An 18944-nucleotide genomic window follows, 5' to 3' on the forward strand; every position below is an offset into this window, starting at 1 on the left:
CTTCCCGCTGCGGAGATAAGGCTAAAAACGCTCCATGACGATACAAAGAAGGCCAAGCTAGGTTACGAAATGTTGTGTGCTTCAGACGCCACTGATTATCCTTGGCTCTCCGTCATCCGCCCAGACGTTGCGCCGAGTGCCCGACGAGCAAGATGCTACATAGTACTACGAGTACACACACGAAAGGCGGTCTGGAGAACGCCCTGTTCCTCTTCGTAAGATGTCGCTGCATCACTCGTCTCTGACATCCCATACGGTAAGATACCACATAGCACGGCACTACTCGTAAAGGATACAGGTAGGGCAGGGGTTTTTACAGAAGAAAAAAAACGAACGGGCCGTTACATAGTATGCGCCACGTTTAAGGACGATCGGGCACCAAAGGTGCAAACTCGTGGGCGGGAGCTTGGTAAGCCAGACAAATCCCCCCACTTCCTTAATAATGCTCTGGTCCACCGGGGACTTTACGTGATCAACGAGGAGGAAGGGAGAAGGAAGAACAACCTTCTTGCCATCGCTGGTTCGGATTTTCGGTAGTGCCTGTCGGATCAGGTCGAGTGGGCTGCGCAAACCGAAATGATGCGGAATTCCTCTTTGCCGAGCACTAACAGCCATGAATCGCTTGGCCATGCGCGCAAACCATCCGGCATTTCTGTCTGTGCTGAAACGGTGGGGGCCGTCCAAAACGGCAAAACGGGCAGGACCTGTGCCTGCTGTTTCAGGCCCTAGGATTTTTACTACATAGTAGGATATCGTTTGTCTAGTACCCGTACAGATATAAGCCTCACCTGCGTCGACTCGACCTGCAATGTTTGCGTTTGGCTTCTTTTTCTATTTTCTATTTTCTATTTCCTATTTTCTGCAGGCCAGCCCACGCTGGAATTGGCCAGCCGCGGGGGCGAGAGACTGGGGATGGTCTCCTCCGCCGATAGCATGGACTCGTATATGTATGAGCATGTACTCCGTATGAGTACTAGGTCGAAGCAGGGCGGGCGAACCTACTTTGGACCCCTCTCAAATACTCTCCGCGCCGGTCTGATTGGCGGCCCAGGACTGACGTTGCATTCTGCAGCTGGAGTTAGGGGTTAACGGCTCAGGTGTGCCAGCAGAGGCTGGGCTGTCGTATCATAAGATACATACCATCGCGACATCGAGATGCGCCGTACGGACTAGCAGCGCTTCGCACACTTTGCAAGCGCTGTATCGAGGAGGTCGGCATTTAAGCATTCCAGGGGGGGGGGGGGGATGACCACCCCCCAGGCTACTATGTACAAGTCTGCGCCACGCGTCACACACACGCACCCCTCGCGTTCCCAGCCCGTCGGACTCGATTTGTTTCCCGCCCCGGACGGCCTTCTGAGCAGCCGGGCGATGGCGCGTGAGACAGGCGTGCAGGACAGGTCGTCTGACCCTGTCTGGGGAACTCGTACATGGCGTCCATCTGACGAGTTGGTGTGCCGTTGCTACCACACGTATATCCGTATATACGTGTATCTGCATGCTAGCTCCATTGGCAAGCCGATTTTCTTGTGCTGTCACGACGGAGCGGATTCCGGAATGAATGGATCCCGAGCATAACCCGACCCACCGCTGTTAGAGAAAGGCTGAGCGTGCTGGGAATACGGATAGCTCGAACTGCCACGGCCGAAATTCCAGCACGATATCAGGAGAAAAAAAAACGAGGGCCCACCGGCGCTTTGTCAGCGGCGTGCCCTAACACACAAGCCCCCGATCGTGATGAAGACCAGTCCTCAGCTGATTCCAACCCCTTTCAGTTCGCTTTGTGCCTGCGCACAGAGATCAACATCAAGAACGGCCGGTAGAGGCCCGACTATTGAAAAAAAAAAACGGACATCCACACACCCTCCTTCTCGAATAGGTTAATTGCTGCTGGACTATATAATCTTGGTGCTTTGGTGTTTGTAATCCGCTGCCACCGATGTCCGAGGCCCGAATCCCGATATTAAAACGGACCTATAAAAAAAAACGTGGAGAAAGGCCTGCTGGCCAATCAGGGCACGCAGAGGCCTGTCCCGTTCCTGTTCGTCGGCGCCGACTTCTGTTTTGCCGAAGGACATCTGTTCAGCCGTTGCTACTCTGTACGTACGTCGCACGTCGTAAACATCTTATGTGAAAGACCGGCTCAGCTCTCAGCGATGGGACCATGCACGACAGCAGACAATTCCGAGACATGGCGGGGAAAAACTCGTCCCTTTTTACAAAGCATTTGGACATTCCTGCTCGGTATCGTAAGAAAGCATGCCCATCAACAAAAGAAGCCATGATTAGATCAGATCGGATGGAGAAACTCCCAGCCCTCCTTCCTCCCCCCGTACTCCGTAAAACCCTGTCCTGCTTTCCTATGAAATGATGCCTCGCTTCGCGTCCTTGGCCTGCAGCCCGGTCAAGATCTCTTTCGGTGGATGGTATGGTGGCCGGCCGGACAGCACGTCGACGACGTCCTTCATGTTCAGCCAGAAGGCATCGAGCGGCCGGCGGTTCGGCCAGTCCGTATCGGTCTTCTCGAGCTCCTCGACCGACGTGAAGACGACGCTGGCGGCCTTGATACCGATCACGGCTGCGCTCGTCGGGTCCTTCTTCACGCGGTTGTGCGCGTTGCGCCCAAAGGCCTCCAGGTGCTCGATACACTTGATCGCCAGCCGCACCGCCCGGCACCGGTCCATGGCTGATGGCACGCCGCCCTGCTGCACGTGACCTGGAATACTGTCCCGCGCCTCGAAGCGGTTGTGCGCCTCCTCCCGGATGATGTCGGCCACCAGCTTGGCGGTGTACACGCTGCTCGTCCGCTCGTTGATCAGGATCAGCCGGCCGGCCCGAGACTGGCCCTTGTCGTTGGCAAACACCTCCTTAAGATGCCGCACGTCTGTCGCGAGCATGTCTAGGCTGAGGCCCTCCTCTGGCGTGTACACAGCGCTGGCCCCGATGCTGAGGCCGGCCAGCGTGGCAACGTAGCCGCACCGTCCACCCTGGGTCTCGATCACGAACACGCGCCGCCGCGTGGCCGACGCTGACTGCTTGATCTTGTCGCAGTAGCTGACCAGCTCGTTCAGACACGTGTCCGATCCCAGCGAGGCCTCCGTGCCGGGCACGTTGTTCGAGATAGTCGCCGGGAGCAGCACCATCGGGATGCACAGCGACGGGTACTGTTCGCGTGCCGTGCGCAGCTGTGACAGGGCGTGGAAGGCCTCGAAGCCGCCGATGAGGAAGAGCCCGTCGAATTGGTACTCTTCGATCAAGTTGGCAATGGTCTCCATCCCGGAATCGCTCGGCAGCTCGCGGTTGGTGCCGATCTCGGACCCGCCTTTGCTGGCCCAGCCATCGACCTCGAGCCAGTCAAATGGCCGGACTGACCGCAGCGGCGAGTCGGCGTGATGCCGTGCAAAGCCGGCAAAGCCGTTGTGGATTGCCAGCGGCTCGTGCCCACGGGATATGCAGTAGGCCACACCCGCTCGTATGGCCGCGTTCATGCCGCCGGCAGGAGCTCCCACGTTGATGAAACCGATCCGCATTCTCTGCTTACAGCCCGCGTGTTAGCAACGACGTCTCTGGCGTCTAGTGACGTGGCAGACTTGCCTCTTTCTCGGGCAGCCGCATGTGCTGGTCCAGCTGCACGGCGGTCGTCATGATGTAGGACTTGTACTGGTCGGAGAACTCAGTGTCCCGCAGAGCCATGGCGCGATCAAAGTCGTGGGCCTCGATGGCAGCAACGACGGACTTTGTGTTCTGGACGGCAGCCATGAGTGGCTTGCGCACAATCTTGTTTTCCGTGATGGCGATGAAACACGTCTCAGACTCAGGCGTGGCCTCGAGCACGGCGCGAACGGCCTCGACGCCCTGCAGCGTGGCGAGCATGCGGTCGTATGCGACAGCCGTGCCGCCGCGCTGGACGTGGCCCAGGGTGGTGATACGGGTGTCGAGGGCCAGGCCGTCCTTGTCGGCCAACAGTGCGCGGATCATCTCGGACGAGATCTTGTTGCCCTCGCGGTCGAGGGCGCCCTCGGCAATGATGACAATGGTTTTTCTCTTGCCCAGTTGGCGGTTCTATCTGTGTGAGCGGGCAAGTCGAGAGAGGGCAAAGAGAAGAAAAGAAAAGGAGAAAAAAAAAAGGAAAAAAAAAAGAGAAAGAAAGAAAGTACCTTGTGTACAATGGCGCACATCTCTTCACGCCAGTTGTCCTCACGCGGCTTCTCCGGGATAAAGATGAAGTCGGCGCCGGTGGCGACGCCGGCCATGAGAGCGAGCCAGCCGCAGTGGCGGCCCATGACCTCGATGACAAAGGCGCGTGAGTGTGACGAGGCAGTAGCCTCGATGTAGTCGACCATCTCGCAGATGCGGGTGAGGGCCGAGTAGCAGCCAATGGTGGCGTCGGTACCGGACAGGTCGTTGTCGATAGAGCCGACAAGGCCGACGATGTTGAGGTGTTGGTAGGGGGCGGTCTGAGCGGCCGTCAGCTCGCCAGTCTGAACGAGCTCACTGAGCAGTGAAGGCCACTCGGCACGGAACTTGTCAGCGCCGGTGAGCGAGCCGTCGCCGCCACAGATGATGAGCGCGTCGATGCCGTTGATGATCATGTTCTTGGCGGCCACCAGACGGCCGGGTCGCTCGTAAAAGGCCATGCAACGGGCGGTGCCAATCAGAGTGCCGCCTTCAGACAGCCAACCACGCACATCGTCCCATTCCATCTTGCGGATGTAGTCGCCGCCGCGGACGAGACCGTCGTATCCCTCGTAGACGCAGAAGGCGTCGCAGTCCAGGTGGATGGCCATGCGGACACAGGCCCGCACGACGCCGTTCATGCCCGGCGAGTCGCCGCCCGAAGTCATGATGGCAATCTTCTTTTTGGATGCTGCTGCTGCTACTGGTGCCGTACTGGCAGGAGCTGCCGCTCCCGGTGCGGAGGCGCTTGCCATGAGGAAGCGGAGGTGAAGATGGATCCGTGGAAGCGCGGGGTCGTCAGCCAACGGACAGTGCTGCTGCTGCGGCGTGTATAGAGGCCAGAGATGCCGATGATGCAGGCGTTTGTTGGGGGGAAATGGAGAATAGAAGAGGCCGTTGCAGATGCCCAAAACGGATGGCGAAAAAGTAGAGAAGATCACAGCAAGGGCGGACAGAAGGAACAGCCCGGGGAAGGAGCGTTGGCGGTCTTAATGAGGCGTATTGTGAGGCACAAGCAACCAAGCTCTTATCTTATCGACGTCTGCTGAGGAGGGGGTTTTGCGGCGGGGCAGGGAAAATAACGCAGTAAAGCTCGTAAAACCACGCGCTAAATCGCTCGCTTTCTTTGATGTGCGTAGTGCTGGTGAGACTGCTGTCCAACCTTTGTTTCTTTTTTCTGCTGCTGTCTCGATCACTGTCTCTCCCGGAATCTACAGTCTTGGCCCGACAGATCCTGGACAGGAGATTCGATGGGCTGATTGAGCCGAGATGGCAGACGGCCGCGCCGGGCCAGGTCTCTTGCTACGTTCAGTACGAGTACGACAGCACGAGAAGCTGTGCTGCGGCAAAAAAAAAAATGCTTTTAGCTGGACGCCGGTAGTCACATTACTATGACATGCCAGTGGTCTGAATCCTGTGGGGTTTCGTCTCTGCAATAACGGCTTATGGCCCGATGGTGGGAGACTTTGCTGTGCGCAATTACGTGCTTTGCCGTTATGAGCCCACGTAAGGGTACATTGTCCCTGGTAAATGGGCCGAATAGTGAGGCAAGTAGCTGAAATACCGCACCAGATCTACTACTTGCCCGCGTTAGTCATGCTCATAGGCCCCACCATTGCTAGCAGCCTCAACTGTGGCGGTGCGGACTCGCCTCTATTCGTGTATCTCTTTGACAACTCAACCCCCCACGACAGCCACCCGCTCTCCCGGTCAAGCGAGGTATAATGGCGGACAGTGCCGGCACAGCCGACACCCCTGCACTGTTTGGACTGCGTGATGCGGTGTTCCGTCCATGGCCGCTGCCAGGCCAGGAGCCAGCCAACATTGGCGACTTTGTGCGGCGGATCAAGGCCCAAGGCGGCGAGTTCCGCAAGCTGACAGAAGAGAGCCTGCGCAAGGAGATCGAAGAGCGACGAACCAGGCGAGAGGCGGGAAACGGGAGCGATGGCGACGATGCGGACGAAGCGTCTGGACGGGGTGCCGACGAGAATGAAGAGGCAGCGAATGACACGTTGGCTCACCGCACCAAAGGCATTGAAGCCATGATTGCGAAGCGTGACGAAGTGTTGCGAACGTTGGAGTGAGTGCAAACGGCTCCGAGTCCGTGCTCGTATGTGTGCTGACATGGGTTCAGATCTGCTCTTCAGAACGGTCTCATCGTCGTCGACTTTGTCTCGCTACTGCTCTCGAAAGACCGGCCGACCCAGGCGCTGCAGTCGCTCTCGCCGATGCTGCGCGAAAAGATTGGCATCGGCACGCTCAGTGCCGGCCGCATTGCCAACGCGGCCCAAGCAGCCAAAGCACTGCAGACGCGACACGGTGGCGGCCGGGGCGGTGGAGGCGGGCCTGGTCTCGCGGGTGGGCAGATCCTGGACGAGACGACACGGTCCAACGCACAGCGGGTGCTGGACCATAAGATTGAATGCGTCGGATGGCAGCTTCTGGCCATGGATCGGGCGGCCGAGCTGCTGGCCGCTGGCCGCAAGCGCCTGCACGCCGAGCTGCGCCGTGAGCAGATGTACTGGTCCGAAGTCGTTGCCGTTCGCGATCGCGGCTGGGCTCTCTCCCGCACTCCCGGCCAACGACGGCTCCTTCGCGTCAAGTTTGGCTTCTCCGAGGCTGCCGCCGATCTGCGCGCTGCCGGCTTTGCACCACTGCGCCGCGTCAAGCGTGGTCACGTTGCCCTCGACATCACCGCGCTGGGCCCGCCTTCGGCCATTGTCGTCACGCTTCGTCGCCGCAACGCAGCCGGCAATGTCGACATCATCGGCCGCTCGTCACCTCCAATTCGCCTGCCGCCGTCGGCTCCCCTCGAGAACCGAATCCTCGAGGCTCGCAACACCGTCTACGCCAAGGAGCTCTGGCGTGAGCTCAACCGCGAGGCTCGTCTCCTCGTGGCCCACGGCATCGCACTTCGAGGCCCCCTCATCGTCTTTCCTGCCGGCGCTCACACCGAGGGCATCATCGCCCTCGAACCCCTCCAGCTAGTTGCTTCTGATGCGGGCGCGGTTGCCATCGCCACCGCCGAGATGGACAGAGTCGCCGAGGTTACCGCGTCGTCGCTGCACCTCTTTCTCGCCCACGGCCACCGCCACCACTACCGTCTGCGCTCGGTGCCTGCGCCGCCGTCCGACAGCACCGGCACCCCGCCGCCAGCCTACTACCTGCTGCGGCCGATCCTGGCCAACCTCAAGTACGAAAAGGCCCTCGAGCACATTGCGCGCTTTCTCTCGGACCTTTGCTCGATCCTGCATCGCGTTGGCCACACTACTGCCCAATTTACCCTGTTCGAGCGTCCTCTGGCCTCGTCTATCCCCCCCCCGACAGCCGGATCTGCCTCGCGCCAGCTGGCCGCGTCCGAAGGTGTCTGCATGGCCTTTCTGAACCCGCGCGAGTTCACGTTCGAGCTCACCCTTGCGCCCGACATCCGCCTCTCCATCCGCAGCCGTACTACCAACATGCCACTTCGCACACAGTACCTCATCCAGCTGCATCCTCCACCGACCGGTGGTAGCAGCCCCCTCCAGGACAGCTTCCCGCCCGCGGACAACTACGCGACGCTGCGCGACGTGCTTGATTATGTCAGCAGCGCCGTGGGTCACGTGCTCGCGGCCGATGCCCGCAAGGCAGCCATCGCCCACGAGGACGCATCCCAGACGGGCGTGATCTGGTCGAGGACGGTGGATGGGACGGCCTTGCAGCATCAGAACGATCCGCTCTGGGAGATGCGGTTCAGCCTGACGTCAACGGACACGATCACGGAGCTAGACGAGATCCTAGATGCGGATGTGGACGAAGGGGACGGTCGAGAAGCAGATGGAGACGGACACGTGTTAGGGAACCCGAACCTGAACACAAAATCCGAAACCGCAGATGAAGACGGCCCCAGAGAGGATGGGGGTGACGACACGGCCCTCGTCGACGACGACAGCCCCCTCCGCAAGTTCTGCCCGCCAGAGCTGCGGCTGTACGCGTCGTGGCCTCATGGGACGCTCGAGTCGGCCGTTTATCGCCGTTGGGCTTGGACGGCTGAGAGCCCTCAGCAGCAGAAGCAGGAGGACGCCTCGCCGTCGACACTGCACGACATCGTCCAGGGCTGCATCAACGGCGAGCTGAAGCCGGCCGCGGACACGGACCAGTAAAGAAAAGACTCCAGGGCGTCTGCTTTGGATACAGGCGTTCATGGGTGGGGGACAAGGGGCAGAAGGTCTGGATCTCTGGATGGATGATAACGCTTGTTGAATTCAAAGATAATACATTGCAATACTATGGAAACAAAAAGGGACGCAATTACAGTCACGAAATGGTTGTCAAAACGTAAAAGTAACGAAACGAAGCGTCAACCTAACCTCCCTACATGAAGCCAGGAAGCAAGGCCTAATACCTCGCGGGAAAGAAATCACAAGTACTTGGATCGTGCTTGTAGGAAAACAGGCGGACAAGGAGGAGGCGAGTCGGAAAGAGCTTCTTGTGCGCCTCGTCTCACACCAATGTGACGGCATCGAGTGTGTGCTCTGCGCCTACTATGTTTCTTACAGACTCCGTCAAGAGGAGGCACGGGCATCGCTCTATGCAGGCAACGGCTAACACATACATAGCCTATCCAAAAGTGATAAGATTTGTGGGGCTTTTATTTTAGACATATTGGTGGCAGTTAGACGCTCAATAACAACGAATAACACCAATGCTCTGGATCAAAGCTTTATATACTACTTCATTGAAAATGAATCTGCCTTTGGGCAACAAAAATACACCTGTCCGAGTAAGCAGAGAAGCGTCACCAGCTTGACTAACACAGAGGGTCAAACCGAGACAGTTCGTTTTTTTCACTTTTTCAGCACTTTCTACATATTACGTATCTCCCCCAAATGTCCACAGAACACCATCACACACCTGATGGATTTTCGCTTTCGGGCATCAAAAGCGCTCACAAAGAGTTGCTATATCTTTACTCTTTCTTATCGATAAATTCTAACGCAGTTTTTACCAAGTTATAGGCTACGGGCACTGTTTTCACATGACTCTCTTCTTGGCAATAGCTTTGAGAAAATAGTCTGGAAACATTCTTCATATCCTACTACACAGCTTTTAAGATGAAAACCCCAAGACAATGCAACCATAAAACAACGTGATTCGTAGAAGTTGATGCAGATCGAGAAGAGGCAAAAGACAGAGTCGGCTGGGTATCATAGAGTCGTTGCGAGCACATTACAGCATACCGACGACAGCCAACATGCTAGCCAGGACGAGGCCGACGACCTTGACGGCCAACCAGTCTCCGCCATCACCGCCGGCAGCCGAGCTCTTGGTGGAAGCAGCGCTCGCGGTGGCAGCAGTGCCAGTAGCAGTGACAGTAGTGGTGCTGGTGGCCAGGGTGGTGGTGCTGGTCTGGGTACCGGAAGCGGCCTCCTCGACGCGGATGACGGCAGCGGTGGTGAAGACGGAGCCGGAGCTGGTGAAGGTGGTGGTAACGGTGGTGGTCTGGGTGTGGTAGGACCAGCCGGTCCACGAGCTGGTCCAGAACTCTCCGGGACCACCGCCGCCCCAGCCAAAACCGCCAGGACCCCAGCCGCCCCAACCAGCGCCAGGCCCGGCGACCCAGGGCGAACCGTCCCAGGGACAGCCGGTGACGGTGTAGGTGGCGACAGCCGTGGCGGCCGAGTCCCAAGAGCGGGTGCCGAAGAAGCCACTGCCTGGACCAAAGGAGCCGGTGCCGGTGCCGTAGGCACCCCAGGGAGCGGTAGCCGTGACGGTGAGCACGCCGGTGCTGCCGCCAGACGAGCAGGATGAGTACTGGCTGCAGAGGGACGACGAGATGGACGAGAAGGTAGCAGCGGCCGAGGTGGCAGAACCACAGCTGGCGCTCAGACAGCTGGCAATGGGCGTGGCAGAGGCGACACAGAAGGCTGTCGGCGACGGCCAGTCGGACGAGGACCAGACCGAGGAGAAGCAGGAGGCCTGTGATGTTAGGACAGAAGAGGGAAGAGAGACAGACGAAAACAGGACTTACTGCACACGACGGAGCACCAGACCACCACTGAGCAGCAGCCAAGGCCGGCAGCCAGGCAGCAGCAGCAGCAACGGACAGCGATCGCATGATGAACGGACTGCTGTTGTGTCAGGTGGAAGACGTGGGTGGATACGAGGCCGTATGACGTCGTCGGATGTCGTGTGTGGGGAAGATGGGAGAAGGTGGATGGGCCGGACGAGAAAGGAAGACGAGAACAGGTGCGGACGACAGACGCCTCATATACTCGATCCCTGCTGCTTCGTGTTGCTCGTCTCGTGGTCTCCAACAGGAAGAGCCGTGAGACAGTCAGGCCAGCCACAGGAGCTCACTGGGAGAATGGCGAATGGACAACTGCTGCTGATTCTGGTTCCGAGGCTCCACTCCACGTCAACGCTTATGCTGTCCGACAGAGGATGGGACACGAGAGAGAGAGAGAGAGAGAAAATGTGACGTAGGGTCGATCGTCCTGCTGCAAGCCTGCATTGGCCCCCAAATGCATTCGTCACCCAACTGCTCCTGCAGACGTGCGAAAAAAGCGCGGCAGGCGTGTCCGAAGGCGACAGCTGGCTGTGTGGGTGCTCTGCAGCGTTGGGAGCAGGAGCAAAGGAGCGGCTGGCCTGCCCCACCTGCAGCTTTTACAAGCACGGCAGCTGCCGGAAACAGTACTGAGATGGGATCTTCAGCGGCACGCAGACTGCATCTGGTCGAGTGAGATGCGGTGAGAAGTGAGAACGGCCGCGCGGTCATGCATGGCAAGACAGCGTACAGCAGAGGAAAGCGAAAAGGGAGATGGGCTCCCCCGGGACCGAGCGAGGACCGTGGCACAGGCGATGGGGAGAGGAGGGGTCGCTGGGCGACTGAGAACCAGCCCAGCCTCTCGGGAGTTGGGGATGTCCGGACGACAGAGGCGCAGACTTCTGTGGGGCCTTACAATTGGACGCAGCGTGCTTTTTGGGGACCAGAATCGAGCAGGCTGAGGGGCAGAGAGGCGAATGCGTGTGATTAAAAAAGGATTACGGGTGTGCAGTTTGGATAGACGAAAGCTGGCTTGTCCATCCAGCGAATACCTGCAGACGGAATCATCGACCGCTCTGCTGACGATGCCATTACGCGTTCTCGACCATGTGGCCCATCTCGCCAGCCGTCGTCGTCATCGGGCGGCGATCAACTGGCCGCAGCATATGCTTATTTCACTGAGGACGACTCTCGGAAAGTCGTGCAAAAAACATGGATTTTTATCCGCAGCTACCAAATACACCTACAGAGAGAGGCCGAAGACGGCGAGGGACCCATCCCTCCTCTCTACCGAACAAAGGAAAGTAAAATCAAATAGTAGTGTCCCATCCGGTCGTCGTCATCCACGTCGCCGTTCCGTCTCTGCATTAAGGGGGAATGGGAAGGTCAAACAGAAAGAGGAAGAAAAAGAGGGAAGAAAAGAGGAAAAGGGACAAGGGAGAAAAGACAGCAGTCAAGTAATGATAACAGCCGGGACAGGCAGTGGCGGCTGCCCCGGCGCAAATGAGGAAAGAACGACAGAGGCGAAGAGAACAAGAAAAAAGAAAAAGACAAAAAAGAAACAAGACACATCGATTCGCACATGGCCCATCTCACGCTGGCCGTCCTCTGGCCACGGCCCAGTCGCCACCACGCATGGCCCACGGCCTGCACATCCACAGCTGCTGTTGTGGGTGGGCGGCCATATGGCCGGGTCGCTGTCGCCGCAGCCAGACGCCATCCCCGGCTCGCTCGCCCTACAGCATCGTGCCAAAAGGGGGGGAAGCCGTCTGTGGTGTGGCCGGAGCGGAAGCAGAAGCAGACGCAGAAACGGCCGGTCCCCCAAACGTGTCGGCCGTCAGCGGCTTCCGCGGGCTGGCCCTGCCGTTGCTGACCGAAGCCAGGCCGGCATTGAGATCGTCGGCCGCTCCGCCGGCCGTCTTGCGGTGACGGAAGGTGAAACCGACAAACAGACCCTTCTGCATGGCGTCTTCGCGCTCGGCCATGTCCTCGAGGGCGGCCTGCTTGTCGTGCACCTCCTTGTACTTGGCCATGTCGGCCTCGTTGGAAAAGTCGTCAAAGTAGCCCGCATCGGTCTCCGAGTCCAGCTCCGGCACAAAGGGCGCCTTGCTCGCCCGCAGCGTCGCCCAGTCGACCTCGGCAAAGTACTGGTGGTGCAGGATGTCGTCGATGCGCGAAAACCGCTTGGCCCGGCCGTTGATGCAGGTCGTGATGAAACTCCAGGTCCGGTTGCTCAGGAAGTAGTTGGGGTCCTCCCAGACCGGTCGCTTCAGCACCTCGCGCCAGTGCTTCAGGTTGCGCCACGTCTCGTCGGGCGTCGCACCCGCAAACGGCGGGAAGCCCGTCAGTGCCTCAAACAGCATGCAGCCCAGGCTCCAGTAGTCGACCGTGAAGTCGTATTCCTCGCCGCGCAGCACCTCGGGCGCCATGTAGTCGGGCGAGCCCACGATGCTCTTCGCGTATGCTGTGTCGCGATCGCGCATCGTCCGGTAGCCCTCGCGTCGCTCCGCCACCGTGCGCTGCTCCATCGGCTTGCCAAACGGCACCGCCGTCTCCGACGCCTGCTCCAGCCGCACGCGCATCGACTCGATCTTGGCTGGCGACAGCATGCCGGCCGCTAGCCCAAAATCCGTCAGCTTCACGTGACCTGTCGAGTCCACCAGAAAGTTTTCCGGCTTCAGGTCCCGGTGGATGTAGCCGAGTTGATGCAGCGCGTCGACTGCGCAGAACATCTCGGCAATGTAAAAGCGCGCGTGTCGGTTTGACAGGACGCCCGTGTTGTTAAGAAGCGTCCGGAAATCGCCACCCGGCACGTACTCCATCGCCAGGTAGATGCTTTTGTCGTCCTGGAACGAGTACAGCAGCCGCACCAGCCACTCGCTCTTGGCCGTCGTCAGGATGTCGCGTTCCGTCAGCACGTGCCGCACCTCGTCCAGCTTGAAGAGCAGCTTCTTGCTCATCACCTTGAGCGCGCACACCTCGCGCGTGTCCTTCTTCTGCGCTAGAAACACCTGTCCGTATCCGCCCTGTCCGACTTGCGTCAGGATCTGGAAATCGCCGTGACGCAGCCGCATCCGTCGCTTGCGCAGGTTGGCTCGCTCGCGGCCTGCGTACTTCTGCCACATGTGCCGGTACGTCTCCTCGTCCGTCTCGGGTGGTGCTGGGAACTCCGCCCGGAACGCGTTCAGCCGGTTCTGCCGGCTGCCCACGTACGTCAGCAGGTCAAAGTAGTAGTCGAGAAAGTACAGCTGTGTCACGTTGACCATCCGCCGAATGTTGGGCCGCTTCAGGATCTCCAGCTCGTCGGCCGTCAGCCCGCGTGACGTGTTAAATCGCTTGACTGTCGCCATCATCGGCCGCTCCTTGGTCTGGTACATTTCGTGCCGCGAGAGCGCGGCGTGGTTGTGATGGTGTCCTCCAGCTGCTGCTGCTGCTGCTGCTGCTGCTGCCACCTCTGACGGCAGTGGCAGTCTTGCTGGCGGGCCTAGGCTGTGGTGTGGCACCGGTACCATGTTCTCCTTGGCCTTGGCCTTGGCCGTCGCCCCGTCGCCGTGCGTCGCCATGCCGCCCGCCTCATCCTTGTTTTCTTTGTTTGCTCCTCTCCCTCCTCCTCCTTTCTGGGACGACCCCATCGCCAGATGGCCCACAGCCCCGCTCATAGCCCCTGTTGTTTTGTGCAGGCCGCTGCTGTCGTCCGTGGCAAATGGATCGTCGAGGCCTGTGCTGCTACCCCCACCACCACCACAGCCCGGCGGCAGCATATTGCTGCTGCCCTTGGTCGGCGTCAGAGCTTTGCCGCTTGTACCGCCGCCGAGCTGCGGCCGGCCCAGCCGCACCGCATTGTCAAACAGGCTGGGCACTGGCACCACAATGTTGCTAATGGCCTTGCCGTTGCTGCTGTTGCTGCTGTTGCTTCCGTTGCTTCCGTTGCTGCCGTTACTCTGGCCGCTGTTGATGCCGTAGCCGTTGCTACTGCCTCCCATCTTGAGCCTGCCTTCGTGCGCCTCGGGCAGCTCGTGTGCTCCTGGCGGCATCATCTTCTTGCTGGGGCTTCCCTGCGGCGTCATGGCCGGTGCCACAAAGCTGTTCTTGGGCGGCGTTGACGGCTGCCCGCCCGATGCTGCGCCCGCGACCGCGGCGGTCCGGTCAAATAGACTGGCCACAAAGCTGGCCATGGTCGTGCGAGCTGTTCTTCACAGACAACAGATGACCGATGACGATGGCTGAAAATGGATTGCAGAAGGAGTGGCGGGGCAAACAGAAAGACCACCGGCTGGTACGAAAGCGGGAGAGAAGAGCGTGCGTGCTGCGAAGGAGAGACGGTAAAAAGATGGGCAATGAGTGGGAAAAGAAGGAGATGCGACGAGAAGATAGGAAAGGGAGCCTGCTGCTCGCAGTCTAAACAAATATCTCGACCAGAACAAAGTCCCGGAAAGAATGCGCGTTTGTCCTAACAGGGAAAGGGTCGGTGCAATCGACCAGGATGATAATCTCGACTTGCGCCTTCTTATTTGCTGCAGGGCTGGAAGCTGATCCTCGCTCTTGTCCAGGCGACAGGGGCACGTCTTAGGTGCTATGTGTAAATTCTCGTCGCTATGGCGCACAAGACAACCAACCGGCTTGGCGCCCGCACGTCTTGTTGCCCCGCTAAGCCACAGTTGCTGCAGCAACAATCGCCCGCTGAGCGCGTGTGGCTTGCTTCATTTCGGCGGGGTGTTTTGGACCGCCGCTCTCTCGTCCGTTTCAGCTGCTCGTATATCGATTCACTCCCTGCATCCATGCATCCAATGAAACTAACGTCCTGCTATCTCGATGGTGCAGCCACACAGGCACCCGTGCGGGGACTCTGCGCACAACTACGGAGTAGTGCTGTTACTATGGAGCCCTCCGTATGTACAACGTCCATTCTTCGTCCCGATTCCACTTCCACAGTCCTCCTCACACGTCATTCCAGTGTCGCCGGCTGATGATGACCGGCCGTGCTGGATCCCACGGCCCGTAGATCTCGTTCTTGTATTTCTGCAGCCCAATCAGCCACCAGCTGCACCCACCCATCGCCACGGCCGAGAGCACACAGGCCACCGTCATGCCTGCAAGTGCCCGTCGCCATGGCCACCCCTTGTTGCCACCCGTCGCTATTATGATGCCGACGCCAGCGCCGGCACCGAGGACGAGCAGTACGGTCAGGGAGACGTGGTAGCGCCAGCTGCGGTGGCGCGCATAGCGGCGGAATACCGGAAAGAGCCCAAACACCTCGATGCTGAAGAGCGTCAGGCTGAAGACCTGTCCGGTCGACGGCAGCCGGCTGGCCAGCACTGTCGACGCCATCAGCGCCGCATTAGTCGAGAGCGACGCGACCGGGAACTTGTGCGCGCCCACCCAGGCCCCCGAGTAGTCGAAGAAGAATATGTTGATGGCCAGCAGCCAAAACGACATGGCCCAGATGCTGTCGGACGACGTAGACCGCGTCAGTGATTTGAGAATGGGTGACAGCCCTAGCAGCGTAAAGTAGATCAGCATGCCCGACTTGATCGCAGCAACGCGGCGGCGAGTTCGTCCCCGCCGCATCGGAGCCAATGTTCGTCGTGGCGGTGGAAATGCCGGCGTCTGTTCTGGCCTACGTCCGTGTCCGTTAACCGCTTCGGAGGCCGCCGAGACGAGCGACAATGCCGGTGTGGACTGCGACAGCGGTTGCCACGACGGGCTGCCGTTGCCGCCCACATGGCCATTGCCATTTGTAAGCCCATTCTTGTGGCTGTGTGGCATCGCAAGGCCTATTGTAGAGCGAGAGAGACTTGTCGCCACTTGCTGCTGCCGGGATGCTAGCACATCGGCCCCACGAGGAGCACGGCTCTGCTGCATGTGTTCGCCGCTCGGACCGCTGTCACCTGCCAGCCGAAGTGCATTTTCTGTCTCCGCATCGGGATCCTCATCGCTGGCCCATCTCTCCCAAAGGAGCCACCCCAAACAGGTCGCAAAGCTGCCCCCCCCGACCACGGAGACCGGACTCACGCGCTCCTGGAAAATGCCTACAAAGCACACAATGAAGATGATCACCGAGCACACGTGTTGCACTATAACGGTGGAGTCGGCGACAAGCGGCCAGAAATCGTACGGCTGTAGGCGGGGGTTACGCTGAAGATTCTCCAGAAATGTGGCCTGGTCAGTATAGTTGTCGGGGTCTGCACTGGTCAGCCTGGTCTCCAGTAGCAGTGTGCAGGAATAGAAAATGTCGGTCGTACATGACTGCTTCACCCAAAGCAGTTTCTTCCACGTCCGCTTCCTTCGTCGCCGGCTGCGACTCCTACTCCCCACACCGCTGGTTGCGCGGGCAATGCCGCCTCCCCCCACGACAGATGCGAGACGAGGAGACTGCCTTGAAGGCCTTGAATCTGGAAGCTCACTTCCCGGCCCAGTAGTGCAATTGTTGGTGTGCCGTGGAGGCGATGCGGATGTGTAAAATGCATCTTCGGGAGCGAGATGGTAGGGATCAACCCGCTGGGTGACAGGATTGCCTCTGGTGGTCTTCACTTCTATGGAAGCATAGCTTATTGGCTCTGGCAATGCTGAGTTCTCTGTCAGAGGGGGGAACGGGTCGTCGAGCTCGGAGAGGAGTGGCACCGTGTGCTGTGCATTTAGTGAAGTTTGCGTCTGGGATGGGACATGCTGCTGCCCCGATGGTGCATATGGAGGATTCGAATTCGACGCCATCGCATGTAAAATCAAGCACGGATTCTCCAAGTTAAGCGCAGTCGTACCGAGGGCATCAGCCAGCGACACCGTCGCTCGTAAAAGGCGCAGAAAGACAACAGAGAAGTCGAGATCGAAGCGAGACAGACCATCCTTTGTCGTCTGATTTGCCCAGCTGGCTTGAAAGCGAAAGTATGGGGGCGCCGAGTACTGCCTCAAGTGTAGTATCAAAAAATGGAAGAGTTTGAATCGCTAGAGCAAAAGAGCGAGAGGGCTATGGCCCATGGCACGCCGTATAACTAGAAGGAAGGCAGAAGGATGCGGTCATGTCGCAATTGGGTGCAGCTGTCAACTTTCGCGATCGCTTATCAGTATACAGTGGGGCTCTCTTATCGGCCAGACTAAATGGACAGGTCGATGCTGCTGTCCCCAGAGCGCGTCTAAACGCGTTTGACCCAATACCCCTCCGTCTACAGTTTGCGCCTACAGCGAGAACGACAAACTTGAAGCGAGTCCAGTGTGCTACCATATTCGAACAGATCAACGAAATCACCATGTCGACACAGTCAAGGAGACCGCGGCGACGTCCTGCGGCCGAAGAGCCCGAGGAAGAAGCACCCCGGAGACCGCGGCTCAACCATGGCGCAAGCCAGCGGAGACCAGCGGATGAGGAAGACGAGGACGAAGACATGGAAGGAGGGACAGCAGCCGGAAACGCTGATGAAGACGACGAAGACGAAGAGGATGACGCGCCTCAGACGCAAGCCGACCGACAAGAACTCTACACAAATATCCTTGCCAAGAAGCTGATCCGCTATGCGCTGAGTTGTGAGCCTCGTCGGCTGCCTATACGAAGACAGGCTATCAAGGAACAGGGTACGTGCTGCTTGCCTCGATGCACTGGATGCTTTTCTGACACGCAACAGTCCTGGAGAACCAGGGAAAGAACTTTAGAAAGGCGTTTCCCATTGCGCAAGAGCAGCTGCGAGCTATATTCGGCATGGAAATGGTCGAATGGCCGTCGCGTGACGAGTCGACGATGAGCTTGCGAGAGCGGAGAAAGGGTGAGTGCCATCCCGAAACGACGGACAGGACAGGTGCTTTGGCTAACCCGCATCGTGCCCTTTCACTGTGGCAGCCCTCAAGACACAGAAGCCCACCACTGCTACGGGCGCTGCTACCCGTGCCGACCGCTATGTGCTCGTGTCGACTCTTCCGGATGCCTATCGCGCCAGCGTCTTCACCGCCCTCCCGACAGCTGCCTTGCCGCCAGCCCCAGACTCAGCCTATATCGGGTTTGTCACCATGGTCGTCTCCCTGGTCACCTTGAGCGGCGGTGCTCTCGCCCAGACCGAGCTGGAAAAGTACCTCACGATGCTGTACGGCGCACGGCATGGACCCGTGCGGGCTGATGCAGAGCTGCTGTCCGTGGCCTCTGCGTTGGGAGACTACATTGACGATGACGACGGGGGCACCGGCGCCAGCCACGGCATCGACGCCTCCCAGCACCACGACACTGACGGCACGGCCACACAAGGCGGCACGCTGCAGTATCTCGTGCGCCATGGCTATCTTGTGCGCGTTGTGGAAGCATCGGCGGTCGATGGACGGGGGTCGGGCGGTGGCCGGTCCGGAGGGCCTGGCATGTCGGACGGCGCCAAGGTCACCTGGCATGTTGGACCGCGTGGTCGACTCGAGATCGGCCCGGCCGAAGTGGCGGCTGTTGTGCGGCACATGTACGGACCGGCTGCGGGCGACGACTTGGAACGCAGACTGAAGACAAGCTTGCACGTCACGAATAAGGATCCGGCTGCACCAACGGACGGTGGCAACGATGGGAGGGAGGCCGGAGCGATGCAAGAAGGTTGAAATGGAAAACTTAGACCACCGAGGTGATACAAAATTTGCGAGCGAGTTTCTACTACGCAGTTTTGACCCGAGTACGCACGAAATCGAGAAAGAGCCTACCTTGAGCAAGGCTCGTCCCCTACGTTGCCAAGTCTAACAGATCAACCTTTGGATCAGACGAAGAGCCGCACGCTCAAAAGATGGC

The 18944-nt window shown here is 59.1% G+C and overlaps 6 protein-coding genes across 6 annotated transcripts; 2 read left to right on the top strand and 4 right to left on the bottom strand.

The window, feature by feature from the left end:
• Positions 1 to 2360: 2360 nt before the first annotated feature.
• Positions 2361 to 4931, bottom strand: CMQ_2660 (6-phosphofructokinase alpha subunit; the record flags this gene model as incomplete). The annotated part of the gene is made up of 3 exons (XM_014316738.1): positions 2361 to 3533; positions 3595 to 4062; positions 4158 to 4931. The coding sequence occupies 3 exons, from the start codon at positions 4929 to 4931 to the stop codon at positions 2361 to 2363; spliced, it is 2415 nt and encodes an 804-aa protein (XP_014172213.1).
• Positions 4932 to 5900: 969 nt separating this feature from the next.
• CMQ_2525 (RNA polymerase 2 mediator complex component) lies at positions 5901 to 8318 on the top strand (the record flags this gene model as incomplete). The annotated part of the gene is made up of 2 exons (XM_014316603.1): positions 5901 to 6256; positions 6311 to 8318. The coding sequence occupies 2 exons, from the start codon at positions 5901 to 5903 to the stop codon at positions 8316 to 8318; spliced, it is 2364 nt and encodes a 787-aa protein (XP_014172078.1).
• Positions 8319 to 9384: 1066 nt separating this feature from the next.
• On the bottom strand, positions 9385 to 10273 carry CMQ_2629 (uncharacterized protein; the record flags this gene model as incomplete). Its single annotated transcript, XM_014316707.1, has 2 exons — positions 9385 to 10134; positions 10187 to 10273. 2 exons carry the CDS (start codon positions 10271 to 10273, stop codon positions 9385 to 9387), a joined length of 837 nt encoding a protein of 278 aa, XP_014172182.1.
• A 1664-nt stretch (positions 10274 to 11937) lies between these two features.
• CMQ_2552 (serine/threonine-protein kinase) lies at positions 11938 to 14376 on the bottom strand (the record flags this gene model as incomplete). The annotated part of the gene is made up of 1 exon (XM_014316630.1): positions 11938 to 14376. One exon carries the CDS (start codon positions 14374 to 14376, stop codon positions 11938 to 11940), a length of 2439 nt encoding a protein of 812 aa, XP_014172105.1.
• A 763-nt stretch (positions 14377 to 15139) lies between these two features.
• Positions 15140 to 16912, bottom strand: CMQ_2689 (phosphatidylinositol:udp-c transferase pig-c; the record flags this gene model as incomplete). The annotated part of the gene is made up of 1 exon (XM_014316767.1): positions 15140 to 16912. The coding sequence occupies one exon, from the start codon at positions 16910 to 16912 to the stop codon at positions 15140 to 15142; it is 1773 nt and encodes a 590-aa protein (XP_014172242.1).
• A 533-nt stretch (positions 16913 to 17445) lies between these two features.
• On the top strand, positions 17446 to 18760 carry CMQ_3219 (mage protein; the record flags this gene model as incomplete). Its single annotated transcript, XM_014317297.1, has 3 exons — positions 17446 to 17767; positions 17818 to 17955; positions 18030 to 18760. The coding sequence occupies 3 exons, from the start codon at positions 17446 to 17448 to the stop codon at positions 18758 to 18760; spliced, it is 1191 nt and encodes a 396-aa protein (XP_014172772.1).
• Between the last annotated feature and the right edge of the window lie 184 nt (positions 18761 to 18944).

The sequence above is a fragment of the Grosmannia clavigera genome (assembly GCF_000143105.1).
Source record: "Grosmannia clavigera kw1407 unplaced genomic scaffold GCSC_144, whole genome shotgun sequence".
Lineage (NCBI taxonomy): Eukaryota > Fungi > Ascomycota > Sordariomycetes > Ophiostomatales > Ophiostomataceae > Leptographium > Leptographium clavigerum.